A 21239-nucleotide genomic window follows, 5' to 3' on the forward strand; every position below is an offset into this window, starting at 1 on the left:
GAGATGCTGAGGCATTTTATTTTTTGTTTTTTTTTTTTTGTTGTTGTTGTTTTATTCATGCCAAATCCTCCATCTGTCTGTGTCGTCTCCCTCCCTCGACTGTTCACGCCCGTCGTGTTTGTTTTTGTATTTACTTTATTATGGAAATGTCATTTTCAGATTCCAGTCCGAGGTGCACCGCTAGTCAGAATACCACTGCTTTAGGACTTTTTTTTTCCACGACTGCAACAAAACGGAGTGCCTTGAACCCAGCGTGGTGTTAAAACAGAGCTCCTCTCACTTTACTGAAGCTTGCCGTCCCGAAACGAGATACAAACGAAAGCAGCATTCCAGCAGTTTAAACTTCCACTCTCTGAACGGGAACCAACAGTTTCGATAGGAAAGGAAAGAAAAGAAGAAAAAACAACAAATCAAAACGTACTCTTTTGTGTCTTAGCTACGTTCTCTGTGACTGTCACCAAATGGATGTGTGTATATCTGTGATTATTTATGAATACGGTATATAATGTACAGCATGATTTTTATTTCAGCGTCTTTGAAAATGTACTTTTTGCACTTTCCAGGTACTTTAATTGTAACAAATTGTTTTAACTCGGCTCCCTAATCTGTACAAACGGCTTTGTATACACCAGTGGAAAATGGATCATTAAAGTCTGAAAATGAAATCTGGACCCAGTGGAGTGTGTTCAATGGATGAACGTGGGCAGACGAGTGCAGAGTTTTTATTTTCAGAGAGCACAGAGCAGAGGGTGCGACCGGTCGGTCGGGACAGTGGCGGTGCGCCGCCTCACGCCGGCAGAGGGTACGCGCAGATGGACGCCCTCTTCAGGTCGCAGTCGGCGGCGGTCCACCAGCTCTCGTCTGCGGAGAAATGACGCATCGTAGAAGAGCGTTCCGGGATCCGTGAACTTTTAACGGTGCGATTACAGCAACCGACCGCTCGTCTTGATGTACACAAGGTCACGGAGATAGCGGCTTATCTGCCTCGCGTACGAGTGTGTGGGTGTCCCCCCCCCCCCCCCTCCATTACCTGTCCTGAACATCTCCACGCAGACGGGCTTGTCGGTGTGGATGTTGGGGTGACCGGGCATCCAGTCGCTGTAGCGCCACGCCGAGCCGTCCGCCCAGGACGCCCGCTGCCTCTGCGGGGTGCCATCAGGTTCAGAACAACAAACTCTGCAGCCTTTCTAGATTTGTTTTTTGAACGCTCTGGCCTCGCGTCCTTACAGGAAATAATCTCAGAGAACATGTTCAAGTTCAAAGGTCAATGTTTCACCAAGGTAAGAACAACACTCTGTGCTGTTGATAACGTATCAGACGGAGCTCTCCTTGGCCCCTCTTTCGGTGCCACGGCCGATCGGCTGCGATGCGGCTGATGAGAACAACTTGCCTGAACCGCGGCGCCGAGCCAAGTCAGCACAGGGTGGTTCTGGCCTCCCCTGGTCACCAGGGAAACGAGGCGGGCATGAAGATCTCCACTGCTGACGGATGCGAGTTCAGCGTTTGGGGCCGAAGCTCTGCACCGGGCCTTGAGATTCACGGGGAGGACACAAAACAAGATGTTGAATTTGAATATTTCTTTAATGCTGGTGTCTTCTGTGATCCTGAGAGAAAAATTGGTCTAACCTGTGCGTCCCGGAAGGTCAGAGGTGTGGGCTGGAACTCGTAGCACTTTCCACTGATGATCTCCCCCATACATCCTGCTGTTTTGATACTGGACGGTTCGGTTCCCTGTCTGAAACCCTCTCGAAGAGACCTGAAAGGTCCGGCCATTAACCTACGAACACCTGAAGGAGGCATCCTGGGTTCGGTTCCCTGTCTGAAGCCATCAGGAATCGACCTGATGTGCTCAGTTCCCTGCCTGAAACCCTCTGGGATCTGAGGGGAACGTTCGGTTCCCTGTCTGAAGCCCTCTGGGATCTGAGGGGAACGTTCGGTTCCCTGTCTGAAGCCCTCTGGGATCTGAGGGGAACGTTCGGTTCCCTGTCTGAAGCCTTCTGGGATCTGAGGGGAACGTTCGGTTCCCTGTCTGAAGCCCTCTGGGATCTGAGGGGAACGTTCGGTTCCCTGTCTGAAGCCCTCTGGGATCTGAGGGGAACGTTCGGTTCCCTGTCTGAAGCCCTCTGGGATCTGAGGGGAACGTTCGGTTCCCTGTCTGAAGCCTTCTGGGATCTGAGGGGAACGTTCGGTTCCCTGTCTGAAGCCCTCTGGGATCTGAGGGGAACGTTCGGTTCCCTGTCTGAAACCCTCTCGAAGAGACCTGAAAGGTCCGGCCATTAACCTACGAACACCTGAAGGAAGCATCCTGGGTTCGGTTCCCTGTCTGAAGCCATCAGGAATCGACCTGATGTGCTCAGTTCCCTGCCTGAAACCCTCTGGGATCTGAGGGGAACGTTCGGTTCCCTGTCTGAAGCCCTCTGGGATCTGAGGGGAACGTTCGGTTCCCTGTCTGAAGCCCTCTGGGATCTGAGGGGAACGTTCGGTTCCCTGTCTGAAGCCCTCTGGGATCTGAGGGGAACGTTCGGTTCCCTGTCTGAAACCCTCTGGGATCTGAGGGGAACGTTCGGTTCCCTGTCTGAAGCCCTCTGGGATCTGAGGGGAACGTTCGGTTCCCTGTCTGAAGCCCTCTGGGATCTGAGGGGAACGTTCGGTTCCCTGTCTGAAGCCCTCTGGGAGACCATAAACTGAACGTTCCTCCACACGGAGCCAACCACCACCGATCCTCTTCACTGGAACATCAGCGGGAACTGGAAGAACGAGAGACCCGGAGTTGGACGGGACAGTTTCAAGACGATCTGCACGGTCGGCATGTCGGGCGCCGCTGGTTCTCTCCTCCCTCCCTTGGCTCTCACCCGCTCGCCGGTCCATCTCGCTGAGGTGTTCTCGCACCAGACCGGTATTCAGGTCAACGATGAGCCTCCTGGAGGGCTCGGTGCCTTGCCTGAAGCCGTCGGGGACGAACGCCCCGGCGGCAGAGCCATCGGGGAGCCGGCGGCTTGACCCCCGTAAACCTTTGGGGGCGACGACGGGGGCGGCTTCCAGGCCTGCGGAACATCGGGTTTCGCTTAAAAACTCAGAAGAACTCATTTCTTTCACTGCAGTTGCTGTGGAGATGTTCGCAGAGTCCAGACTGGAAATGTGTTTTGTTTTTGTTTTTAATTTAGTCCACCAGCATGGTGGCGACACATTTGACCTTTCGGGTCAGCGGTTAACTCCAGTGTCAGGCTTTCCTTAGCAGTGTCATAATTCAGTAACAGCAATCAGGATTTGCGTTACCGACTGAGGGAACCGATAGCTTTGCTGCCGTAGAAACAGAAAATAATCCCAGAGTGTGGTAAGACACGGAAAGATCACTAACAAGGATTCTGTCTGTTTGCTTTTCTCTCCAGCCCTGCGGTTTGGAAACACGGACTTAAAACAAACAACTAAAACTCACAATAAAACAAGTACTTCAGCCTCATTTTCCTGTCCAAATTTAACTGTTTCCAGGAATGAAGGAACGTGAAATAAGAGGTCTCACCTGACAGCGCCAGGAACAGAAGAACCAACTGGAACATCCTGCAAATATCAGGAGAAACTCCTCAGTTTTTTAAAGCTGCGCTTCATTGTTCTTCTCTCTTTTCCTCGCTTACCTGAGACTGCAGCGACCATCAGCGAGCAGCTCAGAAAGACGGCGTTTCCTCTCTAATATACCCGTCACCCGGTCATAAAATCCGGCCTTTGCTTCTCATCTCTCGCGGCTTTATGGTTCCTGTGACGTGATGAACCTTGCTCTTTGTAGTGAGGTTCAAACATATTAGTAATATCGCTGATGAGGCGCTCAGACTCTCGGCTTTTCGGTGATCGATGACGCCGTTCGCATCGTGTTTTGTAGATCAAGAGAGGTGAACGGCACCAGGTTCAGTAGAGATGTGGGTTGATCAATATTTGGGGAAAATAAACCCCACACACACATACACACACACACACACAAACACTGCACAGAGAAGCACTCCATACATATACTAATCTGTGTTTTGTGTCTTTTTAAGCTCATTAGGGTTCTTCTGTTATATTTTTCCAGGAATGTGGCGTGGTGTCCCTCTGAAGGGCCTCCAGCCGGGGTTCACCAGGTTCGAGGTCAGGCGTGACATCCTTCCGTGCGATCCCACCAGCATGACAGGGAGGCGCGAGAAGACACGTGACGCCGTGCACCCCCGTTGGCTCTCCATCAATGCCTGTTTTTTTTTTTTTTTCGTGAGGAGGTCACGATGCTTCAGCCCCACAAATCAGTCCAACACTGTGATTAATACTTGCGCTAACTCCTGCACAAATCCTGATTAACCAGTGCATGCGAGCACGTTCATGTGCACAGGCCTGGGAGGAAAACCAACATGTTAACATTGAAAGTTTGCAACATTTTAGCTTCATGCAAAATATTACATTTTCTCATAATTTCAAATGCAGAAAATTTGCGTTGCTCTTTACTTTTTACACATCCATGCTGACATTTCATGAAGTCGTTGCTTTCATTCACTTCAGTTGTTCTCCAACTTGATTTGGCTGTTAACTGAACTGCATTCTCAAATACTTTACACAGAGGAACGTATTACGACGTTCATGGCAGAGAGGTGCTCTGAAAAACAGGTCTGTTAGAAACACATCAGGATGTAAATATTAGGTACAAAAACAACCCGAGTCAACACACAGTGTGAGAGGTGTGTGTGCACATTTAAATTAACGGCAAGAATAAGCTGAAAAGGACTGCGTGGGACCCACAAACGTGACTCAAAAAGAGAGTAAAGAACTTACATAAAAGATAATGTCTGTTTAGAAGAGTGAAATGAATCCCAGATGAATATACAAGGGTAATTTTTACCCACCAATACAGTCAAGGTCAACATAATGATTCTATTAAAAAAAACAATTGAAAATTAACATAATATGGGACAGAATATGCTCCTTTAAGCAACATATTTGAGAATGCAGTGCAGTTGTCTCTGAAGGTGATTTTGTGGAGACAGGGTTGCAACCTGAGGAGACTTTAGAGCAGAATAGAAACGGTTGTTGTAAAATAGTACAGATTAGAATGGAATGTAGCTAATAAAATAAAACACAAAAGAATATATGTTTTTTGAATCACGGAAGGAAAAGTGTTATTTTCGGTTCGCGCAGAATAAAATATGAAATCTGAAATGATAAAAATGTGTCAAGATAATTAACATGTCGATCAAAATATCTAAAATTACTCTAAACTTATGCAATCCTCGTTGTGCCTTCTTACTCAGATTTATTATCTTTATTTCTTATTTTCTTACTAAACTTAACATTTGTTGTTATTGTTGAGGCAGATGACGCGGCGTGACGTCACCACGCCCCCCCGACCGGAAGCCGCTCGTCGCCTGTACGTAACGCATGGACGGGGGTCGAGTGGTGTAACCGAGCCGGACGCGGACAGCCTGCACTCGGTGCTCTGCAGCCGTGCGGGACGCAGGACCAGGCGGTCGGTGGAAGGGCGTTCGGAGTCGTTACACAACCCGGCGGGCCGCCGCGCGTCATGACCCGGACACTCACGGAGTAACACCCGCGGCGGAGTCGAGCTAGCTTTAGCCGGCTAGCGTAGGTCGAAGAAAAGAAAAAGTTCTCGACGCGAAGCGAGTCCCGGCCGGTTCCGTCAACAGTCAGTCGTCCCGGTCATCTTCGTGGGGGGTTTTAATGGCTCTGGTGGCGGCGTTAACGCGGCTGGCCCGGGTCCGACAGCGGAGGACGGCGGCGGCGGCAGCCTGGAGCTTCTTCCAGGGCGGAGAGAGGAGCTTCAGCCCCGGAACCAACCCGCTCAGGTGGAACTCTCGTCAGATTAAATGTCTTTATTCTCTGTGTGTGATGACCGGGCTCAAAGCAGCAGCTGGCGCTGCGGGAGCCTTGACACGTCCAGAAAGTGATGGATCTTGTGTAGTTTCCAGGCTCTGGCTGGACCCAGACCCCCACAAGACCCCCACAAGACCCCCGTGCAGTTGCGCAATGGGTGAAGCTGAAGGTTTTGTTGTTCTTGTGGACCCCGGGGGGGCGGGGGGGGACAGTTACTCCTGCCGGAGGGGCCGCCTGTTAAACAGCTCACTCTCAGCTCTCAGCTCTCAGCAACTTGATGTGTGGTTCTTTTTGTGTGCGCGCGCGTCTCGTGCGCATCACCTGCACTGTTGCTGATCCGCCGTTGAAGCCCTGAAGGGAAGCAGGCGTCTGGCGTAGAAACTCATTTCTGGTCAGAAAACAAAGTTTAACACCAGTTTCTGAAAGGTCACTCAGTCCAAAAGCAGTGTGGGAAAACGGGAGTGTTTCTTTTTCTTTTTTCTTTTTTTTTCCAGGGGATTACTTTGTGTTCTCACAGGCTGTGCACTCTGCTTTGAGGTCATTCAGGTTTTTTAGTGGCTGCACGTTCATTAAAACACCGACACATGTTGAAGCAGGTAAAGTCTTTCCTCTGTGCTTGTTCCGCCTGTCGCTCAAGTCAATTCTCAATCCCCACAGGGCTGAGAAGGTGACGGTCCACTTCGTGAACCGGGACGGTGAGAAGATCACCGTGAAGGGCTCGCCCGGAGACTCCCTGCTGGATGTGGTCATCAACGAAGACCTCGACTTCGACGGTTTTGGTGCGTAAAGCACACCCTGTGATGAACGGCTCGGTGTGATTCGGTGATGTGACGAAGGTGTGTGTGTGTGTGTGTGTGTGTGCGCGCCGCAGGAGCGTGCGAGGGGACGCTGGCATGCTCCACGTGCCATCTGATCTTCGACGAGGAGACGTACAAGAAGCTGGGCCCCGTCACGGACGAGGAGATGGACATGCTGGACTTGGCCTACAGCCTCACCGACACGTGAGGAGCCGCGCACAAAACACCGCAGTAGATTTTTGAGCGTTAATCCTGATTAAGCTGGTAAATGCGGGGTTCATTCGATCCGTGCTTTTTTTTTTTTGTAAGGTACTCTTATTTCCCAAGGGTCAGTTCAGGTCAGATAGGTTTATACAATCGCCTTTTCTTCGCGCTCTGTAAGAATTTAGGAATTCGCTAGAATAAACGGTCTGAGAGGAACTCTGCAGTGTGTGAAACTGCGAGTTTGATCGCTTTTGGAGGTCGTAACGCGTCTCCGTCTTCTGCCCTCAGCTCCCGTCTGGGTTGTCAGGTCTGCCTGTCCAAGTCCCTGGAGGGCATCGTGGCCCGCGTCCCCGAGACCATCTCCGACATCCGACAGAGCAAAGACGGTTCGTCTTAACCGGAGCCCCCGACCCCCGAGGGGTGTGTAGATGTGAATCGGTCAGCCTCTCACTAACAAAGAAGCAAAAAATCTCCACTTGACTGGAGAATTTTTTCCACCCCAGCTTGAATTTAACAATATTTATACGGATGTTTAGCTCTTTTCAGGGTCTTTTTAAAGCATTACATCGATCTTTGTTCCACTGGAATTTGTCGAAGCTGACTGAGATGTTTGTAATAAAGCTAACTCCACCACCCCAACTCTTCATATTTGCATCAAATGTATCTTGTTTGCAATCAGATCTTTTATGTAACCATGTAATTTTATGATGTGATTGTACATAGCTAGAAGACACACACACACACATATATATATATATATCTGTGTATAAAGAGGAGATGGAATAAAATTCTGCTTTCTAACAGCGTGTTGGTACTTTAAAAAAACAAAAAAAACAAAACCCCCAATGTGAACGTTCCGTGTTTTAGCTTGCGGGATAGTTTTATTTGCAGGTTTGCAAGCGTACAAATACATCATAAAGAGGCGGTTGTCCTAAAATACAAAGCTTTTTAAAAAAAAAAATGGCATGACAGGCCTATGTGGAAACTGGATCGTTGGCAAAACGTACAAAAAGTCGAGTCTAACATTAAGTGTAAAAGCTGAGGAGCGAGGAGCTTCTTAAGGCCAGTCTAAAGACAGTTGGCAGCACAAGAGGTCGCTAAAAGAACCGGAACCGGAGTTTCTGTACTTCTCGGGGAGTCGTTACTAACCAGGCGAGCGTCTCTGAAAACTTGTTGGGTGAATGGATGCAAACGTTCCCTGAAGCGATCGGCCTAAAACTATTTGTTCACGAGAAAAAGGCAACAACAGGTAAATTTACATTGGCAGGTTTCAAACTTTGGCCTAATATGTACACAGTTTTTTTTTTCCTTTGTTTTTTTTTTTTTCTTTTTACGTAAAACTGAATTCATTGATTAAGATGGGGTACGTGTGGTCTGCTTTAAGCTGGGTATTTTTCCACATGTGAGCAAAAACCTTTCCCTTCAGTGGAGAGCCGTGACGCCTCGGAGAGCGGTGGTGTTTTTTTGTCAGGCGTGTTTACTATACGTACGACTCCTCGGCAAACAGCAGCTGATCGAAGTCGGGCTCCGCAGCTGCGGGGTCGCTGCACCTCTTCAGCCACTCCCTGTGGCTCTCCACCAGGGCGAGCGCCACCTGCTGGCTGCTCTGGGGGTTGCTGCGCGGGTGGGAGGAGAAGTAGTCCCTGACGGCCTTGGTGGCGCGGGGGGACAGGCAGAAGCGGGCTTCGGACGGCTCCCCCTGCGGGTCCGCCCCCACCTCGGACACCTTCAGCCCCGGGTCGCTGGGCAGCCTCGCCCGCGGGGCGCCGGACGCCCGCTCCGCCAGCTGCTGCCCCGGTTCGGACCCCCGGCGGTGGCGGAGGCGGGCGTTGCACTCCTCCTCCACCTCCGTGGAGTGAGACTTGTGTCTCTTGAAGAGGGAGAGCGGCGGCCCGGCGGAGGAAACCTGCTGACCGTCGCGCCTGTGGACGCCGACGGGAGCGGCGGGCCCGGGGCCTTCTGAAGACTTGTGGAACAGCAGACTCCCTGCTGATCCATGGTGTGACGGAGGGGTGGGGGAGTCCTGCTGCTCCTGGCCGGGCCGCCCCCTCCCACAGCTCGCTCTTCCTCCTCCTTCCTTGCTGCCTCTGCAGGACGGCTTCGCTTTGCTCCTGGAATTCTGCTTCGTTGCCCCTTTTTCGGCCGCCAGCTTGCCGAGTGCGACGGCGGGGGATCCGGCCTGCTTCGGTGACACAGACCGTGTTAGGCTCACCTGAACGCTCGGGTGTGAATCGGTGCGTTCACTCACCGCGCCGCCGCCGCCGCCGCCGTCGTCCTCCTTCTCCAGATGGTCCTGCTGCGTCAGAGACAGCCTGCGGTCTTTCTTCAGCCAGGAGTTCGGGTGCAGACCCCTGCAGCCTCTCAGCGGCCCCCAGCCGATCGATTCTCTGGCCGTTGAGTCTTTAGGGAGCCGGTCTTGGTGCTCCGAGGAGGGCGGACGGGATTTCGCTGGGTGGGGGCTTCGTTTGGCGGTCCAGGTTTGCTCGAGGGAGTCCAGAGAGTCCACGGAGGAGCGGGTGCAGGCGGGGGAGGCCGGGGTGGACGAGAGGCTGGAGGAGCTGGCTTCCAGCGCCAGAATCTTGCCTCTGATCCTCCTCGCCGGCGCCCTGGGCCCGGGGTGGCTGCCCGGCTTGGTCTCGTCCTCGTCGTCGCCGGCGAGCCCGTCCGTGCTGCTCGAGGCGTACGCCTGGAACTTGGGCGTGTACGCGATGGCCGGCTCGGACCGCCGCCGCTGCGTGCAGCGGCCCTCCAGGGACAGCGAGTCCAGGGTGGCGGAGGTGTCCGCGACGGGGGATCGAGCGCGCTCGTGCCTCTGCAGCGGGCGCAGGCCGACGCCGCGCTGGCCGCGAGCCTGCGCGCGGCCGGCGTCCGCGTCCTGGTCGTCGCTGAAGGTGAGGATGGAGTCCAGGCTGCCCTGCAGCGGTTTGGTCCGGAGGCGCCTCCCGCCGCAGAAAGACGGCGAGCCGCCGCTGCTGTTGTCCAGCTCGTTCTCCAGGCTGTCGTAGGACGAATCGGTCAGGGGGTACGCCCAGGGCTCTGAGGGGTGGGGGCGGGCGACAGATCAGACCGCTGGAAGGCTGGGACGCCGACATTCAACGGGAGCTGCTTCAAGTAGCATCAAGGCCGACTTTAACTGCAAAAACGTCAATAACCCGAAGGCGACAGAGTGTACCTGTCTCCATCTCCTCGCTGTCCAGCCTCTGCGGCGGACCGCCGAACAGCGAGCAGGGGTCTTCCCCAAGGATCTGCTGACAGTGCTGGATCATGAACTTCACCAGCTCGCACACCTGCAGCAAATCAGCAAACGGAGGAAAAAGAACGACTAAAATAAGACTTTAAATACGGTTGAGAAGTGTTACAAAACTGTGATGATTGTGAACCCCCCCCCCAAAAAAAAAAAAAAAAAAACCAAACAAGTTTCTCTTTGTTTCCAAGGCGGCTCAGATGGATTTATGCGGTTGTTGCACCATTAGAACAATCCCGGGTGACAAAGTCAACACAGCGGGCCAGCAGAGGTCTGGGTCACATTCTTGGCCGGATTTAGCCGCTCGATCGATATTTTTACCTTCTTAGTTCCTTGTCCCTCCACCTCGGGGCTGCAGGGCGCTCCGGGCGGCCACAGCATGCTGGGGGCGATGCAGACGGACAGGTTGAAGCTGGTCATCTGGTTCTCGTGGGCGTTGGCCTGGATGGCGTGCAGCACGGCCAGCAGGTAGCGCAGCAGCAGCGCGTTCTGTCTGGGCAGCCTGCAGATCATCCTGCGGGAGAACAGGCGCCGGCGGCGGGGGGGGGGGTGTTCAGAGTGCCGGCGGGCGGCATGCGGCAGCGTGCACGGAGGGCGAGGGGGGGCGCGCATTACCTCTGTACGTCCTGCACCTGCTCTTCCTCCTCCTCGTCTTCCTCCGGCACGTCCATCCACTCTTCATGCAGCTCGCAGCACAACAAACTCCCCGGGATGCTTCGCAAGAACTCCTGAGGAGACTCGGATATTATTATTAGGATCATAATGACAAAACAAGTTCATGTGGTGTTCGTCAGCCGTGACACAGCTTACACACTCGTGCACCGAAGCTGCTTTATCCCTCCAGATAATAAGCGATTATAATCCAGATTACATTAAAAAGGCCTGAGGCTGCTGTGATGAACAGCGTGTCCTGCTAACGTAGCCACAAACCGAGTCACCGAGTAAGAAGGGAGCTCATGAGCGCGCGCGTGGGTCAAACAGGGCGGCGCCGCACCTTGAAGACCCCGGCGATGATGAAGACGTGGTCGCGCGTCAGCGGGAGCCGAGTGTCTCCGGCGTCCAGAGAGTCCCGCAGCTCCCTGACAGCCCGGGCGCCGGCCGGCCGGCGGAAGATGCCCCGCGTCCACGATCCCTCGTGGTACAGGAACGCCAGCATGTCCTGGTGGGACACGGTTCACGCCGATTCATTGGAAGGAAGCCGGTCAGGCTCCAGGGCCGAGACGTCACATCATACAAGGGCTTCCTGGTGAGACGACCCCCGCTGGCCCCTGTGGCGCCTCACCATGATGGGCTTGGGCAGAGCGTCTTCAGAGCAGACGGAGTTGAGCGGATGGCCGAACAGGGAGCCTCGAGCGGCGCTGGCGAGCGACAGCTCGTTCAGGTGGGAGGCGGAGCCTCGCCAGAAGGCCCAGGCGATGAGCGAGCGCCGCCTCTTCAGCGTTTTCTGGGTGAAATCTGGAAAAAGACAAAAGGCAAAAAAAATGTAAAAAAAATAAAAAAGCAACAGCAGGAGTGAGAGCGTCACGCCTGTAATCTGAGCTAATCACAGACGACCTCTTACCTGAGGGGACGCCGTGCAGCGGCGGTCCTGTGGGTCGCGGCTTAAGGATGAACTGACAGTGCTTGTACACCTGCATGTGCTCCACCTGCCTGTCGGCGGCGTCCTGTCCTCCTCCTCCTCCTCCTCCTCCTCCTCCTCCTCCTTCGTGAGGCCTCGACTGTCTCACATGACTCATCTGAATGCTGAAGGGAAACTCATGACCTGGCAGAGCACAAGATGCCGTGAGTCCCCGCAGGCCCCCCGAGGACCCGGACGCCGTCCGCCGGCCTCACTCACCAATCAGAGGGTAGGGGGTGTTGTCTCTCTTGGAGAAGACCCACAGCTGGTAGTCCTTGATGCTTCCCTGGGCGAAACGCAGATAAAGGAAATGTTTTCCGGGGGTCACATGCTGCGTCTCTCTGCGGCTCTCTGTTCACTCACGATGATGCCGAACTGCTGCAGCGCCAGCCGGATCACCTCGTTGGTGGAGTCGCAGTTGCTGACCGGAAGCGTCTTGGTCTAACGGGAGGCGGCGGATGAGTGTAACGTCACAGCCTCACGTCCTCAACCGGGAACGCCAACTCACCACGGCGAAGGTGTTGATTCCCTTCCCGTACACCCGCAGAGGGATGGTTTTAGGCTCCTCCTTCTCTTTCTCCTCCCTGATGCGGCTGCGGACGGAGCAGAGGAGCCGTGAGACACGCGAACCGGCCGGATCCGCCAGCCCAGACCGAGGGGTTCATTCACCTTCTGAGGAGCGAGAGCCACTTCTCCTTTTGCTCCACGCAGCTGCAGAGAGGCACCGAGTGGTACACAGGTTTGAGAAAAATGTGATTTTTAGGCTCTGAAACTGAACACAAGATTAATGGAGGTGTTTGGTCTGGCCGAGTTTGGGCCCTCTTGGTTTAGGAACAGACTGTCAAACGGGGGTTTCAAACATAAATCCTGTGGGCCAAATCTAGCCCACAGGAAGCTCCAATCGGGCCCAGAGAAGTATGAAAGTTACAAAGAATCCATTGACTTCTTTCATTTTAAATGGATTTTATTAAGATTAACAACAGAGACTGGAGCTGAGACGTCAGTTGTTACCAAACGGTGACTTCCCCTGAGGATTTATGTTAACTCAATTAAAAACAAATGACAAAACGGACTCCTCTCATTTCAATCCACGAGCCTGTGTTTGACGTCTTTCCACATTCCCCTGAAATCCAGTCGTCCGAGTGATTTGGACGGTCGGCGGCTCACCTGAACGTGGCCACGCAGTTGCAGGTGGGCCAGCCCACCACGAAGCTCCGGTCCGGGCTGGTGCTCCCCTCGCACACCTCGTCCATGCAGCCCGCCGTCCACATCTCGCACACGCTGGCCTGGGCCTTCTGCTTGAAGTGATTGGCCGACCTGGAGGAGCGAGGGGCGTGGAGGATGTGAGACGGAGACACCCCCCCCCACCACCACCCCCCCGCCGCCCGGTCGGAGCTTACTTGGCTTTGGCGAGCACCAGAAGGTCGGAGAAGAGGAAGAGGTGTCTGTCCTGCGTCTGCATGCCCGTCTTGAGCTGAGCGTGGGCGTGGAGCAGGAAGGACCTGTGGGAGACGCTCAGGAAGGACTGGACCAGCGGACACGTCTCGGGACACATGGGGACCAGGAAGCTGTCCCTGAGGACGCACAAAACCCTCCGTGTTGTGTTTTTGGGTCATTTCTCTACGTGTCTAAAATTCTAACGTATTTCCACTGTGGGAAAATTAACACGTTTTCACACGACTGGAAATTCACAGCAAGACTTTTGATGCTTTTCTTTTCCTTTAAAGGTGCAAATAAACAGTATAATGCATCAATGATCAAAACACACACTTCCAGGAGGATAAAAGAATCCATTTTTTGGTTTTGAACCCGAACTCCCACTTCTTATGTAACGCAGTAACTTGTTTTTGACTCTTAATGTCGGACAGCAGCTTCCTCATTCATCTTGAAAACTGCGATGTTTTGAAGTCGAGGGCATTTTTTTACCATTTTTTTTTTTTTTTAACTTTATTAAATTATTGACTTCAGAACTTTTATAACGACCCATGACCAGTTTATTTCCTCAGCAAAACAACCGTTTGAGAAATTTAGAGTCAAAAATCACATTCAAAATAGATGCTGTGCTCCATAAATGTCTTTTTTTTAACTCGATTTTTTCCCAGTTCATTTAATTTTACAGTTGTTGTTTTTTTTTTTGAGACAATAAACACTGCTGTTACTTTGCAGTGGTTCCCACTCTCTTCAGGGTCTGGTTTTTTTTTTTTTTTTTTATTATTATTATCTTCCTCACTTTCACTTGTCCATATGTTCAAAGACGGACACTATTAATAGACGCCTGATCCGAAGATAAGTCTGGCAAAAGGAGGATTATCTTTCCAAGTCGATCCAACACCTCGCCCAGGGTTATGCGTGGGGCATGTGAGTGTGGGCGGCCTCGGCCCTCCGACGAGGAGTCACGCTTATTTACTTCAGAGTGTTTTCAATCTACACTGTATAGGGAAACGCAGCGGTTCATACCGCCTGCTGCCACCAGGTGTCACTGTACGACGGCAGAAAGCGGCGACTGGAAAACCTCCTTCACCGTATGGCAGGAGCGTTCAGAAAAATGTCACCGGAAAGAAACAGAATTTCAAGTAAGAAGGCTAAACTGCGCAGTGGAAAACAGGTAAAATGGGACAAAAAAAATAAGTGAGGTTTTTCAGAAATAGGGATAAAACGCAGATTTTTTTTTTCAAAGTGAGAAGCTGAAGCCTTAAAATGATCAGATTTGAACCAAACAAGGGAGCTGCGGTGTCTCAGACCCATTTTTCGTTTCAAAAAAAATTCTGATTTTGTAAAGGAGGCCCGTTTCCATGGTGACGGCAGAACTGTAGTTGGCATGCCGGGCCGCGAGTTGGTGCCGTCGCTTGTTTTTGGAAGGGAATGCGGACGTCTGGGTTTTTTACTACCTGGAGAGCGTCTTGGACCTGGTTAGGGCCTTGGAGATGACCAGAGACGGGGCGGACTGGCGCCGATAGCTCTGAGACTTCAGTCGCTACGAAACACAAAGAAATACAATTAAAAAAAAACACAACAAAGAAAGAGTAGCGTCGAGTACAGATCCACAGGAAAGACTAAACGTCATGACTGATCTGTGCGAAACTCTCGCCGACAGATCCAGACAAGAAGCGACTGTGTGTTGGTGTTTGCACTGTCCCGGTTTGTTACGTAAGCATCCTGATGTTCAACACATTCATCACGGCGTTGAGAGCCATGTGGACAGCAGCAGGACCGAAGCGCTGAGGAATGCCGGAGCGGAGAGACACGGGTTCGGGTCCTGCTGACCCTCGCGGCCTTTCTCACACTCGGCTCGGCCGCCTGTGTGTTTCGATACTCCGTCAATCCGGCGTCGTGCCGAAGCCCACCCGCTGCCGCTTCCACCTTCCACTGAGATCCCGTTTATCTCGGCTGGATCCTATTATCCCAGCGTCGTCGCGGGGGATCACTAAAGTTTCTTTTAATCTAATTTTAGGATTTGTGAACGTGGAGCTTGCAGCTGTGACATAACCGCAGGTCTTTCTTTCTGTCGTGGGGTTAAAGCGCTCATTAGCCAAGTCACAGTTAAAGGTGACCCCCCCCCCCCCCCCCCCCAAACCCGGAACGCCTCTTGTGTATCATGTCAACTTAAAGCCTGGCGAAACATAGACCCTCTGAGCAGAGGATTGCACTTACTAAGTTTAACCTACATTCAGTGTCGCACCTGAACACCTCAGATGTAAACAACCGAGCTGCAACACGAAAACAAACAGTTCAGATGTGTGGAGAGGAGTTTTAATGCAACCAAAGCGGCCCCCACCCCACCCCCACCCCCACCCCACCCCCACCCCCTCCCTTTCCATGCACGCTGACACATTTCTGACATTTCACAATGTAATATCATTGATTTAGCCGGGTCACGGCGTGGTGAGACATTCCTCACGCTCGCGCTCTACAATGTTACCTTTCAGCGCTGAAGATAAACTGATGTGAGCTTACATGAAGACGCCGGTGTTTCTGCCGGGAACAAACCAGATCAAGTCCAATTTATCAAAGAACATCACCCGAACGTTAACCGGTCCAAAGTCTCGACTCTGACGATGGCCTCTCATGTAAAGCGAGCCCCTGATACATTGTGTTTTCCAAGCGTTGGACTCAGCACATTCTCACCAGAAGCCGGAGAGAATGTGCGGCAATCATTAATGAAAGCAAGGACAGAAGTCCTGCTTTTCATCTCCATGACTTCTCACAGACAGGAACGCTTCAAATCAGCTGGAAAAGTCAGAGACTGTCAGCTTTTCATCACACTAATCACACGGAAGGTGTGTGGATGCGAATATCTGACAAACCAATACAAGTAGGGAACATTTGTGGTGCGGTCATGAGTTAGTTGGGACTTCATATAATGGCAGTCAGCTGCTCTGTTTGAATTTAAAATGTCAAAAAAAAATGACAATCTGCGGCTCTGGGAAAAATGAAAAGTGAGTCACAGTAATAAATAGCTCAGTTCATGAAGGCCGCAACAACAAATTGATCAAATTTGACTGTTATTAACGTGCACAAGGAAACGAACTGTCCATTAATTAGTTTCTGCCATGCTGAGTACTTTTAATTACACCAGAGAGACTGACTTTGTCTGCGCAGCAGACGGCCATCTTGGATGAGGACTCGATTCACCTTCTACTTAAAAATCATTGGTATGATCAACGTTCAAGTTTGAATAAGCCCCAGAGGCAGGATTTTATTCCATCTGCTCCAAACTGAATACTTGAGCAGTTTTGTGGGACTCGGTAATTCTATTCTGCAGGAATACAAACTCTTACTAGATTTCCTTGTCTGGGAAAACAGTCATAACATGATGCTCATGCACAAGCAACTATTTTCACTCAAGACATTGACATTAATTCTTTTTATGTATTTAATGTTATTTTAACAGTTTGGACACTCATTTGCTCCGCCAGTCCAAACGTTCTTTTTTTTTTCCTGAACAAAGAGGCTGAAATTAAAATTGCTGCCTGCAGATTAATCATTGCTTTACAATGTAAATGCATGACTTTTCAGAGAGACAGGCTTTTTTGCATTGATGAGTGAACTTCCATGTCCTCCAAAACATTTCACTTTAATTTAGTACTGATGCATCTCTTTCAGGAAAACATGAAGTTTGGCTTCAAACAATTTAATCAATACTTTTAACAATAAAGTTTGGCCATGAATCGAAGCAGAATTACCAAATTGTTAGAAAGAAAACTGACTGACGCATATGTTTTAGTTATATAAATGTTTTGTGCATATTTATAGGACTTCTGGCCACTGTTCCGCTGAAGGTTATGCTCGCTTCTCTGTTTGCAGCTGTTTTCAAGATTAGAGACGGTTTATTTTGGTGTCTTTCGCGCCTCAAGGAGCTGTTGCCGCGATAATATCCCCATTGTTCAGGGCTGTATCATCTCTGGTTCAACGCCCCGAGGTCTGATCCGAGCTCTGGACGCGCGCACGGACCCGAACTTTGCGCGCGCACAGGAATGAGTCGCTGCTTTACCCGCTTGCTGTCCTGCTGCGCCCCGGAGCCTCTCAGGCTGTCCTGCAGCTGCTGCTGCTGCTGCTGCTGTGGAGACATGTCGTCCATCCAGCCTCCAGGCGCGACACAGAGCTCAGTGTCCGCCTGTCCTCGGGTGATGCAGCGGAGAGGGAAATCCCATGAAGAGCCTCTGTCTCCGGGGGGCGCAAACCATTCCCGCTGGAGAGCCGCTCGGAACTTTCACGCTGATGACCAGAGAGAAAGATGGGAAAAAGAACCAGACAAACGAGGAGGAAAACGCGCTCAGCTCGCTCTCTCTCTCTCTCACTCCTCGTCATCAATGAAAGACTGAGCTGTGATCCAAAGTACCTCCTGTGTGGATTATCAGTCGCTGTGCCACTTCTTAACGCGTCTTTACGCACAGGAACGGAGGCGGCGCCAGAAACGCTTCGCCTATTTTTAGCCGAACGCTTCCATTTACCCGGTTATTCTCAAACAAACCACCAGAAAGTCAGATTTTACAGTAGCTTCTTTCTTTCTTTCTTTCTGTTTTTAACCTACTTTAATACATTCGTGAGAGAAGCAAAGCGCAGAGCTGGGTTATTTACGCACAAGTCAGAAAATCCGAGAAAAAGAAAAGACATCTTTCTCTCTGCTGATGGTAAGTGTAATAAAAAAGGACAGCTTAAATAAAGGTCACATAAACTTTCCCAGAGGCTTGTATGTCAAGTATTATAATCTGCTTATTTCAACAAGCAGAAATGTGCTGAGAAATCCACCTGTTTGGGTTCTGGTTCAGAGGCAGGGAGGCGAAGTTCTAGTCTGGAGCTTAATAAATGTTTCAGCTCCTGAGGAGTTTCCTCATCATTTCTGATCAAGATGTGGAAGATCTGAGTCTGACTCTCTCCAGATCAATCAAGTTCTGGCTCAATTTGTATTGGAAATTAAAATCTACCTTCAATCGACGGACCTTTGCGCAAAAAAAAAAAAAAAAAAAAAAACTGGTCGCAGGTCTGCAAGTCGGTCCAAGTGGTTTGGACATTTTGCTCTGGAAATAACGCAGTATGTCCATGAACACATGCTGAATGGAGGCTGTAAAACTATGGAGAAGTGACATTTTTTTTTTTTTTTTTTTTTTTTTTACCTGGGACAGAAACCAAAACTGTCAAATCATTTTCTTGTGAAACGTGGAGTTTTTTTTATTCAAGTTGCGCATCTTTTTCCTGCTGTGGCCCAGTTTGGATCAAACTTCGACTGAAATGAGGTTGATGGCATAAAAGCATCACACACATTTCCTCCAGTTTTCAATTAGAACCACTCGGACGCTTTGTCTTCTGTTGGCAGACGGAGGGAATAAATGCATCTATCTGCAGAGGAAGACTGAGAGGTGGTGGTGGTGGGGGGGGGGGGGGGGGGGGGAGGAGGAGGAGGAGGAGGAGGAAGGGGTGCATTACTTTTCTTCGCCATGCCCAAGGCTGTTCATTATCAACAGGAGGGACGGTAATCATCAAAGTGATCCACTTTTAACGGGGCTGCTTGTGCTCGATTTGGGGAAGGAACACTATTCTTTCCTCTGCCGTCCTTGTTCTTCTTTAGCCCAGTTTGTGGCCCACTTCTCTTTCCAGAAGGACGATCGATCTGTGGGCTGATTTTCCCTCGTCCTTCTGAATGTGTATGTGGCACATTGGACCTGGCGGCTTCACTTTTTGGAGATCTGGAGTTAAAAATGACTCACGACGTACCTGCTTTGAGTTGTTTCTCTGCTCACACACCTGATCTGAACGAAACACCACAAAAAATGACCACAAATTTAAAACAAACGTTTTTTTTCCCCCAGTCACAGGCATCCTCAACATTTAGTTTAAACCACAAGTCTTCAAATGAGACGATTCATGGAGAAAATGGGTGATAAAGAATAAAAATGCAGTTTGCAAACAGGATTCCGATGAACGAGCGGCTGTGCTGCCATCTAGTGGTTAACTTGTATTTTACAACTTGCAGACCAAAAACACATTTCTATTCAATAAAGTCAGAAAGGAAAGATCATATAACTAAGATTCTGCACGTGTGATGTTAAAATACAGAGGTTTTACCTAAAAAAAAATCTTGAAAAATTTCTATATTTGGAGGATCAACACTGAAATACAGAATCTCAGGACAGATTTACTAAATGCAAATAAGGTGTAATCTGTGAAAGAAACACTAGGTGGCAGCACAGTGCGATTTCAATTAATCAGACTCCTGTTTTAATCTCAACTTTAATTTATTCTATGCATGCCAGACGTTTGTGATATTGTTTTATGTTATTAACTTATAATAAAAAAAAACTCACATGAAACCATGACTTCAGTATTTAGGATATGATTAAAGAGATGCATAACGAAGAGCATTATCCTGATCATTTTCTAGCCTGAAAGAGCGCCGATCTCAAGTTTTTAATGATGTATTGCATAAACCATGAGTTTGACAGAGAAAGGTCGCAATGCAGAAGTTACCAATCGATCAATGATCGGAGGTCAAATCTGTGTCTGGCGGTGGTTATCAGTCAGTGCAAAAGGGTAAAATTTATATGACTTCCACTTAAAATGAATGATTTTTTTTTTTTTAAGTAATTAAGTTTTCATGATAAACGAACTCATGTCACCTTCTGAACTCATTGATTGCGTCTCGTCTTCCTCAGCTCCGTCATTTTCTCCTGATGTTTCCCCCGAGTTACTCCATAATATCAGTCCCACACAAACTAAATTACCCAGTCCGAAGCATTTCTTACTGGATTCATGTAGAATTACTGGAAACAATGAGTCTGAATATAATCCATCCATCCCAGACTGCTTTTTTTAAACAATCAGTTTAATTTGTTTTATTGTTTATTGCTTCATCATTTGTCACTGCTGTAAAAAAAAAGTTAAATAACCACAGTCAAGCATTGAGAACACAGAGAGGGGCTGGGCTGGTTGAGTGACTTTACTGGCCTGACTGAGGAGTTCTGTTTTGAGTTGGATGCTGAGAAAGTTGAACCACGTCGAGACGTTATCAGTGAGGAAAGATTCCGTCAGTGATTTACAAACCAGGGCGGAAATGTCTCTGAAGGAACTGATGACAGTTCATGAATAAGATCCTTGTACGTGGCTGTGCGGAGCGCCGTGGTTTGACGACTGTACCTGAAAGAGTGAGACCTGCACCACCAGTACCTCTTTGGGTTTTGGAGGCGAACTGGAGCGGATCCAGTTTACCGTCAAGCTGATGACTCAAGACCCTCTCCATGCGTTTGCAGAGGGTGTGTGTCAGGGCCGCTGGTCTGGAGCCCTCCAGGTCGTTGGCTTTGCTGCTTTTGCAGGCAGGACTGATGGTTGATTGTTCCCACTGTTGATGTCTGAGTCCAAGAGTTGCTGAAACAACCTGGTAAACCCTCCGCCTGTCTGTCCGCTCCTGAGCCTGTCCGGCCCAGCGGCTCTGTTGGGCTTGACTGGGCGTCGGATGGAGGTGAGCAGGCGTTGCCTGTGTGGGAGGACTGTGAGTGCCGGGGTCCAGGTGATCAGTGAGATGCTGTTTTCGAACCGGGTGAAGGTGTTGAGATGTTAGGTGACGTTTGAACCCTGCCGTGCCTCTCTTGCTTTACCTGAAGGTAATTTCTAACTCCACCTCGTTTTTACTCTTTTTCACTCTGCCTGATTTGAGCCGACTTATTATGATCAAGTCAAACAGTGCAGCGACCGGTCGCTTCACGGCGGCTCTCAGATGTTTAAGGCCCACGGTTTGAAAGATCCCGGACTGTTCACAGGGATCTGAAAGCAAAGTCAAACGAACGGAAGCAAAAAGAGATGAATGGAAGATTTTCCACTGGTGGAAAGCAGCCAGCAGCGATAGAGGAGTTCTGAAATTCCACCATCAGATTTTTTTTTTTTACCTTTTCGGTCTTGAGGAGGCGTTGGCATTTAAAGTGTGAATGTTTACCTTCTGAGTGAACTTGGAGGCGCAGGCCAGACAGGATCTCTCAGGAGTGGCGGGGCTGTCGAGAGGAAACGGGCCGACGAGCCCCGACTGCGAGCGGGCGGCGGC

The 21239-nt window shown here is 50.3% G+C and overlaps 3 protein-coding genes across 3 annotated transcripts; 1 reads left to right on the plus strand and 2 right to left on the minus strand.

Annotated features, from left to right (window-relative positions):
• Positions 1-547: 547 nt before the first annotated feature.
• Positions 548-4103, minus strand: LOC115384050 (RNA-binding protein 12B-like). The gene is made up of 8 exons (XM_030086338.1): positions 3633-4103; positions 3521-3558; positions 2853-3044; positions 2366-2747; positions 1627-2239; positions 1391-1528; positions 1031-1142; positions 548-861 (listed from the first exon to the last, which is right to left on the minus strand). The coding sequence occupies exons 2-8, from the start codon at positions 3555-3557 to the stop codon at positions 788-790; spliced, it is 1548 nt and encodes a 515-aa protein (XP_029942198.1). The 5' UTR covers position 3558; positions 3633-4103; the 3' UTR covers positions 548-787.
• A 1251-nt stretch (positions 4104-5354) lies between these two features.
• LOC115384067 (adrenodoxin) lies at positions 5355-7646 on the plus strand. Its single transcript, XM_030086365.1, has 4 exons — positions 5355-5819; positions 6505-6626; positions 6719-6848; positions 7137-7646. The coding sequence occupies exons 1-4, from the start codon at positions 5695-5697 to the stop codon at positions 7243-7245; spliced, it is 486 nt and encodes a 161-aa protein (XP_029942225.1). The 5' UTR covers positions 5355-5694; the 3' UTR covers positions 7246-7646.
• Positions 7647-8328: 682 nt separating this feature from the next.
• On the minus strand, positions 8329-17279 carry LOC115383638 (rho GTPase-activating protein 20-like). The gene is made up of 16 exons (XM_030085770.1): positions 17202-17279; positions 14599-14684; positions 13111-13284; positions 12878-13027; positions 12380-12421; positions 12219-12303; positions 12074-12151; positions 11930-11996; positions 11654-11854; positions 11375-11547; positions 11087-11251; positions 10708-10820; positions 10414-10606; positions 10021-10135; positions 9097-9884; positions 8329-9027 (listed from the first exon to the last, which is right to left on the minus strand). The coding sequence occupies exons 1-16, from the start codon at positions 17277-17279 to the stop codon at positions 8329-8331; spliced, it is 3207 nt and encodes a 1068-aa protein (XP_029941630.1).
• Positions 17280-21239: the final 3960 nt, after the last annotated feature.

This window comes from Salarias fasciatus (assembly GCF_902148845.1).
Source record: "Salarias fasciatus chromosome 23 unlocalized genomic scaffold, fSalaFa1.1 super_scaffold_20, whole genome shotgun sequence".
NCBI classification, from domain to species: domain Eukaryota; kingdom Metazoa; phylum Chordata; class Actinopteri; order Blenniiformes; family Blenniidae; genus Salarias; species Salarias fasciatus.